Consider the following 17,620-nt stretch of genomic DNA (forward strand, 5'->3'; position numbering starts at 1 on the left):
ATGTCAATAAATCCAGTAGTTGAAAACAACAGCGTCTTTCCATTGTGTGCTATATCTCTCAGGGTCGGCCCTTTTAAATACAATATATATATATATATATATATATATATATATATATATATATATATATATAATATATATATATATATATATATATATATATATATATATATATATAACACTTTTAAAAAATGCTTTTACATGAATTGCAAATTAAATGTATATATATATATATATATATATATATATATATATATATATATATATATATATATATATATATATAAATATTTATATATATATGTATATATATTTATATATATACTATATATATATATATATATATATATATATATATATATATATATATATATATATATATATTCCCCAAGTCTGTAGCTGAAAAGACAACACATTTTTTTGTTAGGGCATTTGTTTAGAACTTTTATTGCTGCCTCAGGTCGAAGCCGTTCTCACTTGACCAAGTCAAGAAGTTGACCGCAAGTGACTTGACCACAAGAGACGAGTGCAAGATCTGGGTGGTGAAGGTGGATGACGTCACGTACAAGACAATTTGGCCAGACTGTACCGTACACGACCACGGGGTGAGTTCAAAGTTCAAAGCTAAAAATAGATCGAGTGTTTTTTTTTGTTTGTTTTTTTTTTGGTTTTTGTTTGTTTATTTTTTGTTTGTTTTTTTTGTTGTTGTTTTTTTGTTGTGGTTTTTTTTTTTTGTAAATTTTTTTTTTTTTTTTTTTTTTTTTTTTTGTTCTCTAGTAAGTAGATTCTATAACTTTTTTTGTAATTCTTATATCCGAAATAATCCCTCAAACATTAAATGCTGCACACCCCTTCCAACTGAAATCTTACTTTATATATTTCGTAAGTCATGTGATACCGGATATTGCGTAACACTTGTAAGTATCCAAAGTTGACAGCCTCTTTCTGAATATTCTCTTCAGGTAGTGCCAGCTTATGACCTAACTTGGACCTGTAACTCCATGGTCGCCTTGACGAAGGACAAAAAAGATTTGGAATACGATCCCGTACCCATCGTACACATAAGGCAGGGACCCAGGTATGTAAGCGTGTTTAGAGGACCTTAGCAGGACATTTTACATGTAAGGTAGGACAATAGGCCTGTAACATAAGTATAGTGTAGAGGACCATAACAGGACATTGTACATGTACAATAGGGGTCATCCATAAATGAGGACACGCTTTTTTTTACGATTTTCACCACACACACCCCCCCCCCCCTCAGTCACACATCGTCACAAAAAGCCAGACCCCCCCTCCTCTAAAATGACGTCACGCCTCAGCCGACAATCCCGCTCAAAATTGCAGTTGAAATTTTTCTTAAAACATCGATATTTTCCGTAAACTCTGTCAACATAGAATATTTTTGATCAATTCCTATTACAATCTTTTAAAACCGTTTTCTAAAACGCGAAAGAAAGGCTAAAACTCGTTTGCTATACATGCTTTTTTATAATGCAAAAGTGTGACGTCACACCATCTGAACCCCCCCCCCCCCCTACCCCTCATCACCTTCATTAAATTACGGACCGCCCCTCCCTCCTACGAGTGTGACGTCCATTTATGGACGACCCCATAGGACAGTAGGCATAAAACTGATAAGTATAGTGTATACAATTGTAGAGGAATTTAGCAAGAAATTTTATCAGTCTTAATACTTAGAAGAAAATGTGTGTTAAGTACGGAGTTAAATATTCTTATCCAACAGGTTCCCATGGGTGTCCGCCTTATGGAGAGAAGACTTCAAGGATCCCTGTCAGTAAGAAATTGATCTTGTGACCCAAGCGGGTTACTCGAGATTCATAAATAAATAAAACCTTGCAAAAACTAATTTCGGTTTTATTATGTTTTTTAATATCATTAGCAGTGTTCGCTAATTAAACAATATCTGTTAAGGGTCATATCCATAAAAGACGTCACGTCAAGAACGATATTTTTAGTCTCCACATAAAGACTGGTGCTAGACCTCATAGATTTATTTTCTAAATATAAACGGAATACAAATAATGCGACATATAACACGTTTAACAAATAAATAATGTAGATTACTTGAAAATACAAAGCATATACAAATGATAAAAAAGAATAAAAAACATGCCAACAGAATAATCAAAGAAGTAATACTTGTATGGTTAACTAAATGACAGATGAATTAACATGCTATTACATCTTGCCGCAATTTAAAATATAATTACACAACATTTGAAATTAATCCTTACCGTAAATGGACAAAGCGCTTGTTATCAAACGAAGCATTATACAAACCACCTGTGATCAAAGACCCTATATACACAAAACACCTGTAATCAAAGACCCTATATACACAAAACACCTGTGATCAAAGCCGCACACGGCCCTTGTGATAAAACACCCGTCGACAAACCACCTGTGATCAAAGACCCTCTGCTGAGAAAACACCTATGGTCAAACCCCCGTTATGTTCAAAGCCCCGCTGTGGTCAAAACCCCTATGGTCAAAGCCCCTTTGGTCAAAGCCCCTATGGTCAAAGCCCCTATGGTCAAAGCACCTGTGGTCAAAGGTCCGCGCACCAATAAATTGAATCGGTGCACGCGTATAGATTTCATACCGAACAATGAATCATGATCACCGTACGTACGACCGGTACAACTTTTGCCTTATAATTTATTTATTTTAAAGTTGCAAGCAGGTTGCGCTAGAAAAAAAAAACACTTCCGCAATCACGTACGTGTGTATGTGTATGTCATTGTGGTTGGTCATGTCTCATATTTTAAATTTTATATTAAACTAGTTGTAATAATAAATGTTTAGGCGAAATCATGCGAATCTACAGTCTCCACATAAGTCTAGAAACAGTAAATCTGTAGCCTATAGGCTACATAGACCTAGTTGAATAACACGAAATTTTATAGATGGTAGGACTTCTATTTCTTACCGGCTCAGAGTTACCTGAATATATGGTTAAATGTATGAGATATTAATACTCAGCGGGTTTGCTTTACGTGCTGACCACAAATTCTATTTTTGTGTCTTTATATTTCTTTTTTTTTTTGTTAACTCTCGGCAGTCCATCGAGTTCCAATGTCTCTGCGAACTATGACCATTCGCCCTTACTTTTCCATAACGTGATTCAAGTACCCATAACAGCTGAGGGGACTCGGTCGTACTTCATACTCAAAACTTTCGGGGTTTTTTTGTTTTTTTTTTACATCGATCACGCCGTCAACTAGTTTTATTTTTACGTTGCAAAAACGTGTTTTGTTTTTTTATGTGCTCGTGTGAATTACCATTACTTAAAAATGTACTTTATTTCCCTTTCTATGTGGGTAAACTTACTTTCACAACAATAGATTATGTTTACGCATAATTTTTTTTTATTTGCTCTAGTGAATAACAATAAATTGAAAATATGTTTTTATTTTCATCGATATTTGATGTTGTGTCAACGATATTTGTTACACCAATGCTTCTAAATCTATTGGAATATATACCCGTGTTATACAAGTTATGCAGGATCATACGTGAAATGAGATGGTGGCTTTCATGTAATGGTTAGTTTTATCCTCTTAAACACACAAAAACATTAGAACGAACATGTTTGTGTACAGCCTATAAGATAAGTACTCAAGTAAAGATTTGAGAACTACTGAGTTAAACTGCATAAATTAATTATCTTGCGTTAGTTTTATAGGCAATGAACATGCAGAGATGTGTATAAATACCCAGAATTTATATACTGCTCCTACATCTAATAGTACTACCAGTTTAGCACTGTACGCGTTTACAAAGCGAGATAGAATACATGTTCAATGAGAATGACGTCAACTTGCTACACGGCATTGGTGTTGCTGATTGCTTGCGGTTCCAGCACAGCCAATCAAAAAAGTGGGAATACACCAGGTAAACTTTCAGGGTGAATGTCAACTTATCAAGACTTATTTTACGCATTTTTTAACGCTTGATATTTTAGTTGCGAGCTTCTTTTTATGCGATTATTTGTTTTCCGTCTTTTCCTTTCCAGTGAACTTCTTCTTCTTCTTCGTTCTTAATTTTTAGTGTTGGAGGGGATCGAGACTTATCTGCCAGAGGGTTTGAACTCGAGACTTTTTCAAATTTTACAACCATCAGATTTTGCACGCCTCCAACACAATTGAGTATATGTGTCAAAAAGTTATGACTCCGATTTCAGCCTGCTTTTCTTTTTAGATTTGCTTCCATAGCCCTTTGTCCAACCAAGAACAAACTACAAGGCAGCAGTTGTTTGATTTTGGAGTTGTCTCTCCTAGAAGAAAGGCTGTCCCCTGGGTCCCTCATCTGCTCGAGAGTTCGAACTCAAGACTTTTCGGTTTAGCAACCATGAGCTTTACCGACTCGACCACTCCAACCCTTTCTCGTCATCAGTTTTACTGTCTCTCATACTGTCTCTTATACCGAGTTTGGAGGATGTGTTGTACTCGTTTGTTTGCCTCAGACATGTAATTTACAGCGTCAGCTTGCCTTGCATGTTCGCTTTAGTATTACAGTTGTCATCATCGGCTAGTGAGGACTGATACAGATTTACAATAGAAATACTTATTTCTTACATGTAGCCTACTTTCATTCATAAAACTCGACTTTTTACATCACTCCGAGTCGGACGAAACCTGGCTTCTTGAAAACGGAAAGTTTACTTTATTTCAAATTCCTCTAAAACCTACAGAGCTCGATAATCTAATAGTAAAGCAGTATATTCTAATAATATTTTGCCTTTGCATGTTTTCTCAAAGGACGAGCGGCTTTGCAAAAGATTTCAATATTTCTGAAGCCAAATTCCACTGGAAGTACCATCCTCGTACTTACCTTTATAAAACAACATTACTAAACGTATCAGGGGGCTCACTCCCCCCCCCCCCCAGAGGCGTAGCGAGAGGGGGCGGGGGGTGCGTACCGCACCGGGTGACACCATTTAGGGGGGGGGTGACACCAAGGCAAAAAATAGCAAAATATATAGAGAAAAATTTTAGGAGGGGGTGGCAAAATCGATGTTTCAGGGGGGTGCAAATCGAAAGTTTCAGGGGGGGGGGGGCAAATCAAAAGTTTGATGGGGGGATGCAAATCGAAAATTCAAAGTTTGTCCCCGGGAAGGGTCGCCACGCCTCTGGGGGGTGGCACCATAAGGTGCCGCACCGGGTGACACCCGACCTCGCTACGCCTCTGCTCCCCCAAATTTCGTAGACGATTATTGCTGAAATAATTAACTCCTCTCTAGTTTGAACTTTAGTTTTAAATAGTAAAAGAAAGATCTTAGAAGGATAAAAATTTCAGTAAAGAAATTTGTAAATTTACTGAGCAGTTATCAAAATCTTTGTATACAAATATACGTTTGCTCCACTAAAGTTCAATTATTGTTCTACAAGATTGTACTGTATAAATCTGTACTTTAAGTAAAACCAAATCCGACCACAGTCAAGTCAACGCTTAATATATTGTGACGAGCCGACCCGCGGCATATTATACACCGCTATTTAGTTGTTTTATTTTCTACTTTTCAGTAATTTGTGAATTCGACAGTACCAATGCTGCCACTGAAAATATTTGCTTCAAGAACGATACTACCCCCACCCTCCTTTCCCCCAACCCCTACCTACACCCCCCCACCACCCATCCCCCCACCCCCCGTGAAAGCAACCTCCTCTTAGTTACCTCCCCTAAGTTTAAAATAGTTTCAAACTAAATTATCTGCCCCTAATAGCCGTCACTAAACCCGCTCTATGATTGTAAACATTTAGCGTGAACCACAGCTCACCAGACCATGTAGGGGTGGGGTGGTAGGGAGCGCGCTTACAGCTTGTTTTCTAGCGTCTCCCAGAAGAGAATTATATATATAGATTCTTTACATCCCCAGTCCTATCACACAAGCTGTTGAACTTCCTCTACCTGTTCGACGGCTATTTCTCTGACGTCAGGCAAATCCAGGCCTATGAATCGGAAGATGAGATTGACCCCGATAAACCCTACTACTCGGTGGGGAGGATAACTCCAGTAGAGATTCCTGCTCTAGCACCGGTGACATTTTTTTTTTCGTTGGTTCTCATTTCTTTACCTGTGTTTATTTATCAACTAGAATTATTTATCCAAAGAAATTCGACGTTCAGAATGATCTTTAAACCCTTGATTTCATGCCCCGTATGTTGCAGGAAATTACGTATCTGTTTGAACAGCGTCTTGGGAAGATCCTACGACGACGGGTGATCCTTATCATATGGGAGGACGACAACGAGCAGATCTTCATGCAACCGTACAACATCACCACACCTCCCAACGACATGTAGGTATTTGTTTGTGGAAAACATTTTAGTGGGATCTAAATCTGAGTAAGGAAATTCGCATATATATATATATATATATATATATAAATATATATATATATATATATATATATATATATATATATATATATAATATTTATATATATACATTTATTTATTTATTTATATATTTATATATATATATATATATATATATATATATATATATATATATATATATATATATATATATATATATATATATATATGTATATATATATATATATATATAGGTCCAAGCCGTTCACAGCTGCTGAGGTCATGAATTTGACCGCTAGTGACTTGACCACAAAAGAAGAGTGTAAGATCCGGGTGGATAGGGTTGATGACGTCACATACAAGATTTCTTGGCCTGACTGTACTGTACAGGACCAGGAGGTGAGTAACACGTCCCCCAACATGTTTTGTTCTGTAAACGGTGCTGTTATTGGTTTTTTTAATTTACTTATATAATAGCCGTCCGGGAAAGTACCATGACTTGTGTGTTACCTGGAATTGCCCGGGTTTAGGAAATAGGCCTATATCACTTTTCGAATTAACCCTATCCACAATCAACCAAAACCTAAACATAAACGCAAACAAAAACGAAAACACAAACACAAACAAAAACGCAAACACAAAAACAAAAACACAAACATAAGCATATACGCAAACACAAACACAAACGAAAACACAAACCATAATCCAACAACTATCGCAAACCCAAAGACAAAAGCAAACGCAAACACATAAGCTTACGCAAACAAAAACGCAAACCAAAATACAAACACAAACATAAACACAAACGTAACCGCAAACAGAAAAGCAAACACAAACGTAAGCACAAACAAAAATGCAAACACTAACGCATTTACAAACGCAAACATTAACGCAAACAAAAGTACAAACACACCGCAACAAACACAAACACAGACGTAAACCTAAGCGCAAACAATAACGGAGAACATAAACACAAACTTAAAAACAAACGTAAAAATCTTACCCTGCCGGGGCGCCGGCGGAACTACCTGATTCAACTTAGTAAATGACTATAATGCCAAATCTTATGCATAATCTCACAGTTTAAAACGAACGTAGTTTCTTTGACTTTAGTTATTCCACGTGACGTTAATTAAAATGTTTAGTTTGGAAAATGAAACTTGTTTTACAAAATCGTTATTTTGTTAAGGATTCATTTGGGATTCATTTAGATAATAAACACTTTAAGTGTATTACACTATGGCGATTAACTCAAGTTTTTACTATATTGTTCTATAGTCCGTTCTTTGTCCGCCACATACAGAGACCGTTTGAGCTTTATATTTCAAGAGAGACCATTTGAGCTTTATATATTAACAGAGACTGTTTGAGATGTACATATATGTACATATATATATATATATATATATATATATATATATATATATATATATATATATATATATATATATATACATATAACCCTTATTGTTATGTGAAAGTTGATTAGAATGACCACGCATGACGTAACTGTTCAACTTGATTTAGGTCCTTATGTGTGGCTTTAGCGATCCTTTTAACCATAGGCGTCATCCATTTATGACGTCTACACGCGGGGGGGGGGGTCCGAACAAAACTGACTTTTGCGGAGGCATATGGACTTTTATAAGGAAAAAAGGTGGATTTTTGTGGGGGGAGGGGGGGGGTCCAAAATCCGAAAAAAATTGTGGACGTCATAAAAGGATGACCCCATACTTGATAAATGATCTCAATTTACCTTTTTTCCTCAGGTGTTACCAACGTATGAGATGATAGTGACCTGTGATTCGATAGTTGTGATCATTGCCATCAGGAAAGACATGGAGTACGATCAAGTTCCAATAATTCATATCAGGACTGGGCCAAGGTATGTGGAGAGTCGGTCACTTTATGGATATTAGGGGGTGATCCATAAATGACGTCACGCTTTTTTGACGATTTTTACCTCCCCTCCGTCACACATCGTCACAAAAAGCGAGCCCCACCCCCTAACAGAGTTTCTTCCAGGCATCTCTTCGGGGAGGCAAAGCCCCCCCCCCCCCTCCCCCCCCCCCGAAAAAATTTTACCGCCCCCCCCCCCCTCTCCCCGAACGAAATGAAATGTATATAGTTTATATAGAAAATATATACTTTTAACAGTGTCTGCCCCCCCCCCCAAAGAAAGTCTACCGCCCCCCCCCCCTCCGAAAATTTCAAGTGCCCCCCCCCCCCCGGAGAAAAAAGTCTGGAAGAAACACTGCCCCCTAAAATGACGTCACACCTCAGCCTACAACCCACCTCAGAATTGCAGTTGAATTTTTCTTAAAACATCGATATTTTTTCGAAAATCTTGTCTGAACTCTGTCAACATAGAGTATTTTAATCAAATCCTTTTGCAATTTATTAAAACAGTTTTCTAAAACGCGAAATAACGTCTAAAATTCGTTTTCTAACATTGCTTTTTTTTTAAATTCAAAAGTGTGACGTCGCACCATCTGAACCCCCCCCCCCTCCCCCTCGTCACACACCGTCACAAAATTACGTACCCCCCCCCCCTCCCCCCTGTGAGTGTGACGTCATTTATGGACGATCCCTAAGTTTGTAGAGCAAATGCAGTAACTTTGTAAGGCTTATATAATATGGATAGGATATTTATAGGGCTTTTTAGGGAGATGAAATACATAGGATATGTTGTAGAGGACGTGGTAGGACATTATGATATAATGGAGACAAAAAAAAAGGGGGCATGAGATTTAGAACATGCTGACGACATGTAAAAAAGGACATGTTAAGAACATAAATAAAAGTTTTTTAAATGGAATTTGGTAGATATATGATGCTTGTAATAAGTTCGTTGCTGAGGACATTTGTCAAAGGTAATATAAAGGATGCCAAACGTCCCAATAAGGAAACGGCAGTTTGATAATCGGCATTCGGATAGTTCTTTTCAGACTTTAGTCGTAGACTAAATTAATTTGATTGAAGCGTGGAGCGGTACGACTACCAAACTCTGGTTCTTTTTGCAGATAACACTTGATCTATAACGTTTTTCAATTGTTATTCAAACAAAATAACGACGTATTCAAATTAAATGGTTGTTCCACTGACCACAGGTTTCAGCCACTGCGGCTTATGGTGGCTGGAAACTTGACAGATCCATGTCACAAGGGGGTCGTCCATGACCAACGTGACACTGACGGGGGTGAGGAGTTGGGAATTCTGTGACAACGTGTGGCAAGAGTGAGAAAAGCGATCATCAGAAAGTATGCCGACACCAAAGTACATATTGACTAGTCAGGGGACTCTACAGATCATGGAGGCTTTAAAGTTGACAGATATATGTATTAGGCACAAACTGACTGATCTGTTTATTGTTCATTAAAATATCAAATGCAATTTATAAAAATACCTTTTTTTGTTATTTGTACGCTTTTGATTATATATAAATATATATATATATATATATATATATATATATATATATATATATATATATATATATATATATATATATATATATATATATATATATATATATATATATATATATATATATACTAGCCATGGGTACACGTTTCACGTAAATTATCTATCTATATATATAATTCTCTTCTGGGAGCCGTTAGAAAACAAGCTGCAAGCGCGCGCCATGCAGTCCCCTCTCTTCCTCTCTATCGCTACCTCCCTTCCCCACCCACCCCCACCCCCCCCCCTCACACGGTCAGGTGAGTTGTAGTTCACGCTAAATGTTTAGTTTGGTGACGGCTATTAGGGGCAGATAATTCAGTTTGAAAGTATTTTAAACTTAGAGGAGGTAACTAAGAGGAGGCTGCTTTCACGGGGGATGGGGGTTTAGTGTTTTAAAGCAAATATTTTCAGTGGCAGCATTGGTACTGTCGAATTCACAAATTATGAATTACTGAAAAGTAGAAAAACAACTAAATAGCGGCGTATGATACACCGCGGGTCGGCTCGTAGGCCTATAATCGTACTGTTATACTTATTTGGAAAAACATAATTTTTAAAATAGTTATTGGTCAAAACGCAATTTACTTTACTACCCGTTGAACGATATTAGTGACAAAGCAAAAAAAAAATAACTAAATAGTTAAAATCCGACATATTCAAAATAACATAGGCTACCAATACCTGTTAGAAAAATTAAAACCAAATTATCTCTATACTACTAAAACTCAACTTTGTTTACATGTTTGAATAATTATTTGTTTGTCTGATTTGCTACTGGAGAGAATCTGCACTATGTGTACGGCTGTAAAATAGTATGTAGGTAGAGAACAATTTTTCTTTTCAGACAGACTGTTAATCACAAATTTTATTTTAAGACGTTAATTAATTTATTGATTAATTCATAGGTAGATTAACCACATTAATTTTAAAATTTTCAAACAAGGGCTTAACTTTGACTAAAAAATCACGTCACATAATTTGTTTACTTTTTAGTACAATAAAATGGCGGCTTCCATCATAGATTTTGTGGCCAATTCAAAAGTTTAACGCGTTCTCAAGCTAATTTTCTATCTGCTATAACTTCAACAATACGCCCGTTTGCTGTTTTTATTACATTCCAACACTTATATAAATTTTCAACTCTCTTTTTTTATTTAGTTTTACAATAAATTTCTCTAGCTCTACAATATGTCCAAGAAAGTTATCTATTTATTTATAGATCTAAATATCAGGTGGCCAAGAAAGTTATTTATAGATCTAGATCTAGAATCTAGGTAAAACCAAAGATTAATTAGATACAAACCAAAGATTAATTAGATAAAAATACAATCCATTTTAAAATCATAATACATTTTTTTAGTCCTTAAATACTTGATATAAATCTTTGTGATTGTAACAACAGTAATATTGTTTATAGGATGATACTGTCGTTATTGTGGGTTCGTTCATCCAAGAATACGAGCAACAGTGCTTTGTAACTTCAAACTTTATTTACATGGATCCATAAGAAATAATAATAATATTCCACAGTAGAAAATTGACTATTACATTATAGTCTAGAACAAACTGACGTGGTGACATCTTACATCTTACTACACAGTTACAGGCAAGCACACCTCGTTCACCTTGCGCTCCCCCTTTTATACGTTCCATTCTTTCTTCTTACGTCGGGTGTGGGGAAATTGCGAGACGCGAAAAGCGAAATGGCGAGGCGGGAAAATGCGAGAAGATCATGCAAGACATACCTGCAGAATCAAGGGTAAATAGCGAGACACTTTTTGCGAAAAAAAGTTTTTTTTCATGCTTATTTCATCTTTATTTATTTAAATTATTTTTTTTTGTTTTAAAATAAACTAGCATGTAGCCATACCCTTTAACACGGGTGTTGTATGTTGTAATTTTTTATCTAGATTTTATTATATATATATAGATAGATACTAAGAAGATAGATAGATCTAGATCTATTAAAAAAATCAAAACATCGTTGCTGTGCTACTGTCATCGCCCGCTCTCGTTAGCGAGAGGAAAATCCCATCTCAGTCGGCATTAATTTAAAAATCTAGCCCGCTCATGTTTATACAAACGTGAGCTGTGTCATTGTGAATTGGTATAATTTTGTCAGCAGGAGAGATATTCTGCAACATGTATTCATGGATTGTTGTACTTGCAAAAAGTGTAAAAGTATAAACAATTCTCAAAAGTGTAATTTATTTTTTATTAAGTAATTTTAATTACAAACAAAATTTACAAACAAAATCTTCTGAAACAGTCCTAGCATTAATCAAACACACCTCGTCACAGGGGCGTAGCGAGGGGGGGGGGGGGCGGGGGGTGCGGACCGCACCGGGTGACACCATTTAGGGGGGTGACACCAAGGCAAAAAATAGGAAAATATATAGAGAAAAACTTGAGGGGGGGTGCAAATCGAAAGTTTGAGGGGGGGTGCAAATCGAAAACTTGAAAGTTTGTCCCCGGGAAGGGTCGCAACGCCATTAAGTTCCGCACCGGATGACACCCGACCTCGCTACGCCACTGCCTCGTCACACCATCTTTCACACATAGTACATCCAACCCACCAGTTCATTAGACTCCCATTTATATTGTGCTAGCACAGAACACGAATATGAACATAATGGGGAAAAAAGTGCGTCTGTAGATAATCTGAATAAAGTCCGCTATGGACAAAACTACCATTTAATAGCTAAAAGGGGCCATCCATAAATGACGATTTTTACCCCCCTCCCCCTCCCCTCCGTCACACATTTTCACAAAAATCCAGACCCCCCCCCCTCCCACTAAAATGACGTCACACCTCAGTCCACAACCCCCCCCTCAAAATTGCAGTTGAATTTTTTTTAAAACATCGATATTTTCCCAAAATCTTGTCTAATTTCTGTATTTTAATCAATTCCTATTACAATTTATGAAAACAGTTTTCTAAAACACGAAAAACGTCTAAAATTCTTTTTCTAACATTGCTTTTTTATAGTGTGACGTCACACATTTCTATGCAACAATACAAAAATATGTTTGCGGCGGCACGGCGATATTCAAAGACGGTTTCGGCGGCTTCGGCGTTCCACACAAAAGAAAGAAGTTGATCTATCGTCGGCGGTATTTCCGTCGGTTTCGAACAAGGTGGTATTCTAAGTCGACACAAAAGATGGGGGGGGGAGTAGACAAATCATCAGTATGTCTAGCGACGGAAAAATCGGAAGTTTTAACAATGTAAACGAAACGTCTTTGAAGTCTGGACCAAATACCACTGAAAATCGGGTGCGGTAAATTTTTCGCAGAAATCTTCGCATTTCAACACCACCCAGCGTAAGTATCGGGTTGTGGTAAAATGCGAAACAAAAAAGTCACGTGACCGACCGTTTTCGCGCCCTTCTCGCATTTTCCCGCCTCGCCATTTCGCTTTTCGCGTCTCGCAATTTCCCCACACCCTCTTACGTCAATGAGCGATCTCACAAAAGCATGGAAAAATACATGACGAGTTGCTCAGACAGTCCTTCCGTTGGCCAGGTACTCTACATTCATGCAACTTCATGTAAAACACAATATAATAAACATACCCAATAATACAGTCTGTGACACGTCCCCCCTTCAAATAAAATTTTGTGCAACAAAATTTACAAAGTACAATGCTAGTAGGGCAGGATCATGTGCCAGAAAACAAAAACATGTTTGCAACTTCATGTAAAACACAATATAATAAACATACCCAATAATACAGTCTGTGACAGTGATTTATCTATCTAGACCTAGATCTATCTAGAATAGGTCTAATTTAGATCTAGCAAGAGTTACGCAAAAACTATACTTAAGTAAGACTTAAGCAAACGATTCCTAGAATCTAGATCTAGATAATTCTATCTAGATCTAGATAATTTCAGACCTTCATTATCTATATATATATATATAAAGCAATGTAGATGTGTGTGTGTCTGTGTGTATCACATGTTTTGAACAATAATTTTGAACTAACTCGTTTTAGTATACCGTATCTGAAAGGAAATATCTCCAAGCAGAACTAAATAACTATAGCATTCCACTATAATTACATACTTTCACATTGAGTTACTAAACCTTAATACCGTAGATATTTTATCTTGAGATATAATGTCTGAGATACCTTGTGAATATATTTTGTCAGTCAGATAACTTGTCTTTGAGATAATTTGTCCTGACAATCATGTTCCTCAGATTTTTATTTCATGGAGCCCTTTTAATAGATTCTTTTTAGTCCGTTCTAAATTTGAAAATGTAAGTCTTGTCTACATCGGCAGTTGCGGTATGATGTCAGGTGGATTTCACACCATTTTGATTAAGTAATTAGTTTAAGAAAAATGGATTAAATGTAGAAGCTACTTCACCGTGCACACACTAAAACGTCATCATAACTTGTGCTTTCTCTAATCTTGTATGTGTATCAGGTCCTGTAAACTAAATCTTGTATGTGTCTCTCAGGTCCTGCGAACTAAATGTTGTATGTGTATCAGGTTGTGAAATAAATCTTGTATGTGTGTCTCAGGTCCTTTGAACTAAATCTTGTATGTGTATCAGGTTGTGAAATAAATCTTGTATGTGTATCAGGTTGTGAAATAAATCTTGTATGTGTGTCTCAGGTCCTGTGAACTAAATCTTGTATGTGTATCAGGTTGTGAAATAAATCTTGTATGTGTATCAGGTTGTGAAATAAATCTTGTATGTGTATCAGGTTGTGAAATAAATCTTGTATGTGTGTCTCAGGTCCTGTGAACTAAATCTTGTATGTGTATCAGGTTGTGAAATAAATCCTGTATGTGTGTCTCAGGTCCTGTGAACTAAATCCTGCATGTGTATCAGGTTGTGAAATAAATCTTGTATGTGTGTCTCAGGTCCTTTGAACTAAATCTTGTATGTGTATCAGGTTGTGAAATAAATCCTGTATGTGTGTCTCAGGTCCTGTGAACTAAATCCTGCATGTGTATCAGGTTGTGAAATAAATCTTGTATGTGTATCAGGTTGTGAAATAAATCTTGTATGTGTGTCTCAGGTCCTGTGAACTAAATCCTGCATGTGTATCAGGTTGTGAAATAAATCTTGTATGTGTATCAGGTTGTGAAATAAATCTTGTATGTGTGTCTCAGGTCCTGTGAACTAAATCCTGCATGTGTATCAGGTTGTGAAATAAATCTTGTATGTGTATCAGGTTGTGAAATAAATCTTGTATGTGTGTCTCAGGTCCTTTGAACTAAATATTTTATGTGTCTCAGGTCCTGTGAACTAAATCCTGCATGTGTATCAGGTTGTGAAATAAATCTTGTATGTGTATCAGGTTGTGAAATAAATCTTGTATGTGTGTCTCAGGTCCTGTGAACTAAATCCTGCATGTGTATCAGGTTGTGAAATAAATCTTGTATGTGTATCAGGTTGTGAAATAAATCTTGTATGTGTGTCTCAGGTCCTGTGAAATAAATCTTGTATGTGTATCAGGTTGTGAAATAAATCTTGTGTGTGTCTCTCAGGTCCTGTGAACTAAATCCTGCATGTGTATCAGGTTGTGAAATAAATCTTGTGTGTGTCTCTCAGGTCCTGTGAACTAAATCCTGCATGTGTATCAGGTTGTGAAATAAATCTTGTATGTGTGTCTCAGGTCCTGTGAACTAAATCCTGCATGTGTATCAGGTTGTGAAATAAATCTTGTATGTGTATCAGGTTGTGAAATAAATCTTGTATGTGTGTCTCAGGTCCTTTGAACTAAATATTTTATGTGTCTCAGGTCCTGTGAACTAAATCTTGTATGTGTATCAGGTTGTGAAATAAATCTTGTATGTGTGTTTGTTGTCTTGTGAACTAAATCTTCATTGTGTGTCTCATTGCAAACATTACCTCAGTGTTAACATTCAGCTCAATCTTACCCTTAAGCTCAACTTAACATTAAGTTCTCTTTAAATATTAAACCCCTAACATACCTTAACATCTCTGTTAAGTTACAACTTTAAGGAAATATCCCATTCCACTCTCTTCACATGTCCAATTTACGGCACCGTAAACATTATTTTAGTATTAAAATATGGTGTCCATTTTTAAATTATTCCTGTAATCCCTAAAGATGTTTAGCCTTTCAACACCCAACCATTTTGTAGATTTATAAACATGTTATTTGCTAAGCTAAGCTAGGCCTGGCAAGGCTAGGAAAGGCAAGGCTAGGTTAGGCTAGGGCAAGGCAAGGCAGGCAAGGCTAGGCTAGGCTAGGCTAGGCAGAGGCGTAGCGAGGGGGGGGGGCGGGGGGGACATATGTGTCCGGGCGCCGACCTGATGGGGGGGGGGCGCCAAATTGAAAGTTTGAGGGGTGGTGCAAATGAAAAGTTCGAGGGGGGTGCAAATCGAAAGTTTGAGACGGGATGCAAATGAAAAGTTCGAGGGGGGGGGGGGGTGCACATCGAAAGTTTGAGAGGGAGGGGGGGGGTGCGAATGAAAAGTTCGAGGGGTGGTGCAAATCGAAAGTTTGTCCCCGGGCGCCGGGAAGGGTCGCTACGCCTCTGAGGCTAGCCTAGCCTAGGCAAGGCTAGGTTAGGCTAGGTTAGGCTAGGCTAGGCTAGGCTAGGCTAGGCTAGGCTAGGCTAGGCTAGGCTAGGCTAGGCTAGGCCAGGCTAGGCTAGGCTAGGCTAGGCTAGACTAGGCTAGGCTTAGGTAGACAAGGCAAGGCAAGATAAGGATAGGATAGGATAGGATAGGATAGGATAGGATAGGATAGGATAGGATAGGATAGGATAGGATAGGATAGGATAGGATAGGATAGGATAGGATAGGATAGGATAGGATAAGGTAGGGTAGGGTAGGGTAGGGTAGGGTAGGGTAGGGTAGGGTAGGGTAGGGTAGGATAGGATAGGCTTAGGTAGGCAAGGCAAGAAATGCCAAGGCAATGAAAGGCTAGGCTAGGCTAGGCTAGGCTAGGCTAGGCTAGGCTAGGCTAGGCTAGGCTAGGCTAGGCTAGGCTAAGCTAGGCTAGGCTAGGCTAGGCTAGGCTAGGCTAGGCTAGGCTAGGCTAGACTAGTATAGGCAAGGCAAGGCAAGGCTAGGCTAGGTATAGGCTTGGCTAGGCTAAGGTAGGCAAGTTAGGCAAGGTAGACAAGGCAAGGCAGGGCAAATATAACCAAAATTGTATCGCTTTACTTCTTTTAAATAATCTTCATTTTTAGGTTTTTCACCCTGCACTTTTATTGTTCGCATTGGGATTACTGTGATAAGGTTGTAAAAACAAACGCACACAAAAATACATGAAACCCACGTGACCGAAATCTACTGCAAATGTGAGCAGTGTAGAGTCTGATGGGCCGTTCATTGTGGTGGAAAAAGAAAGGCTATGTTCTTTGATACTACTGTTAAAATTTCTTATCTTTATCTTAATCGTCGTCACCATTAGTGTAGTATAGGGCAGCAACAAATCTTCGCCATTCCACTCTGTCTTGGGCGAGCTACTTCAATTCATGCCAGGTCTTGCCTGTAGCATGCACTTTTTCTTCCATCTCTCTCCTCCATGTTCCAAACTGTACAAATTTAGAGTCATCCATTTTTTTTCTAAAGTGAATAACTATTGGAACTTGTTCCTACGTATCGGCTTTGTTTCTATTAGATCAGTTAATAACTCCATAGCTTGGCACTAACAACATCGATTTCTTATTGATTCTGTTGTGTACATTTTATTTTACATCATTACTGAAAGTTTTAACTTATTTCTAATATTCTTGTTGAATTAATACATGTAATCTGATTTAAGTACTGTTGTATATGGTGGGGGGGGGGCATTTCGTCACTACACTAAC

At 37.5% G+C, this 17,620-nt stretch overlaps 2 protein-coding genes across 2 annotated transcripts; both read left to right on the forward strand.

The window, feature by feature from the left end:
• Positions 1–460: 460 nt before the first annotated feature.
• Positions 461–1,862, forward strand: LOC131951779 (uncharacterized; the record flags this gene model as incomplete). Its single annotated transcript, XM_059314174.1, has 3 exons — positions 461–605; positions 963–1,078; positions 1,748–1,862. Coding segments are annotated over 3 exons (316 nt in total), but the record flags the coding sequence as incomplete, so codon positions are not given.
• Positions 1,863–3,833: 1,971 nt separating this feature from the next.
• On the forward strand, positions 3,834–9,633 carry LOC131951758 (uncharacterized). Its single transcript, XM_059314144.1, has 6 exons — positions 3,834–3,918; positions 5,903–6,063; positions 6,195–6,325; positions 6,599–6,743; positions 8,114–8,229; positions 9,455–9,633. The coding sequence occupies exons 1-6, from the start codon at positions 3,834–3,836 to the stop codon at positions 9,564–9,566; spliced, it is 750 nt and encodes a 249-aa protein (XP_059170127.1). The 3' UTR covers positions 9,567–9,633.
• Positions 9,634–17,620: the final 7,987 nt, after the last annotated feature.

The sequence above is a fragment of the Physella acuta genome, unplaced genomic scaffold (assembly GCF_028476545.2).
Source record: "Physella acuta isolate Inbredline_101_S28 unplaced genomic scaffold, ASM2847654v3 ptg000826l, whole genome shotgun sequence".
In the NCBI taxonomy this organism is placed as follows: domain Eukaryota; kingdom Metazoa; phylum Mollusca; class Gastropoda; family Physidae; genus Physella; species Physella acuta.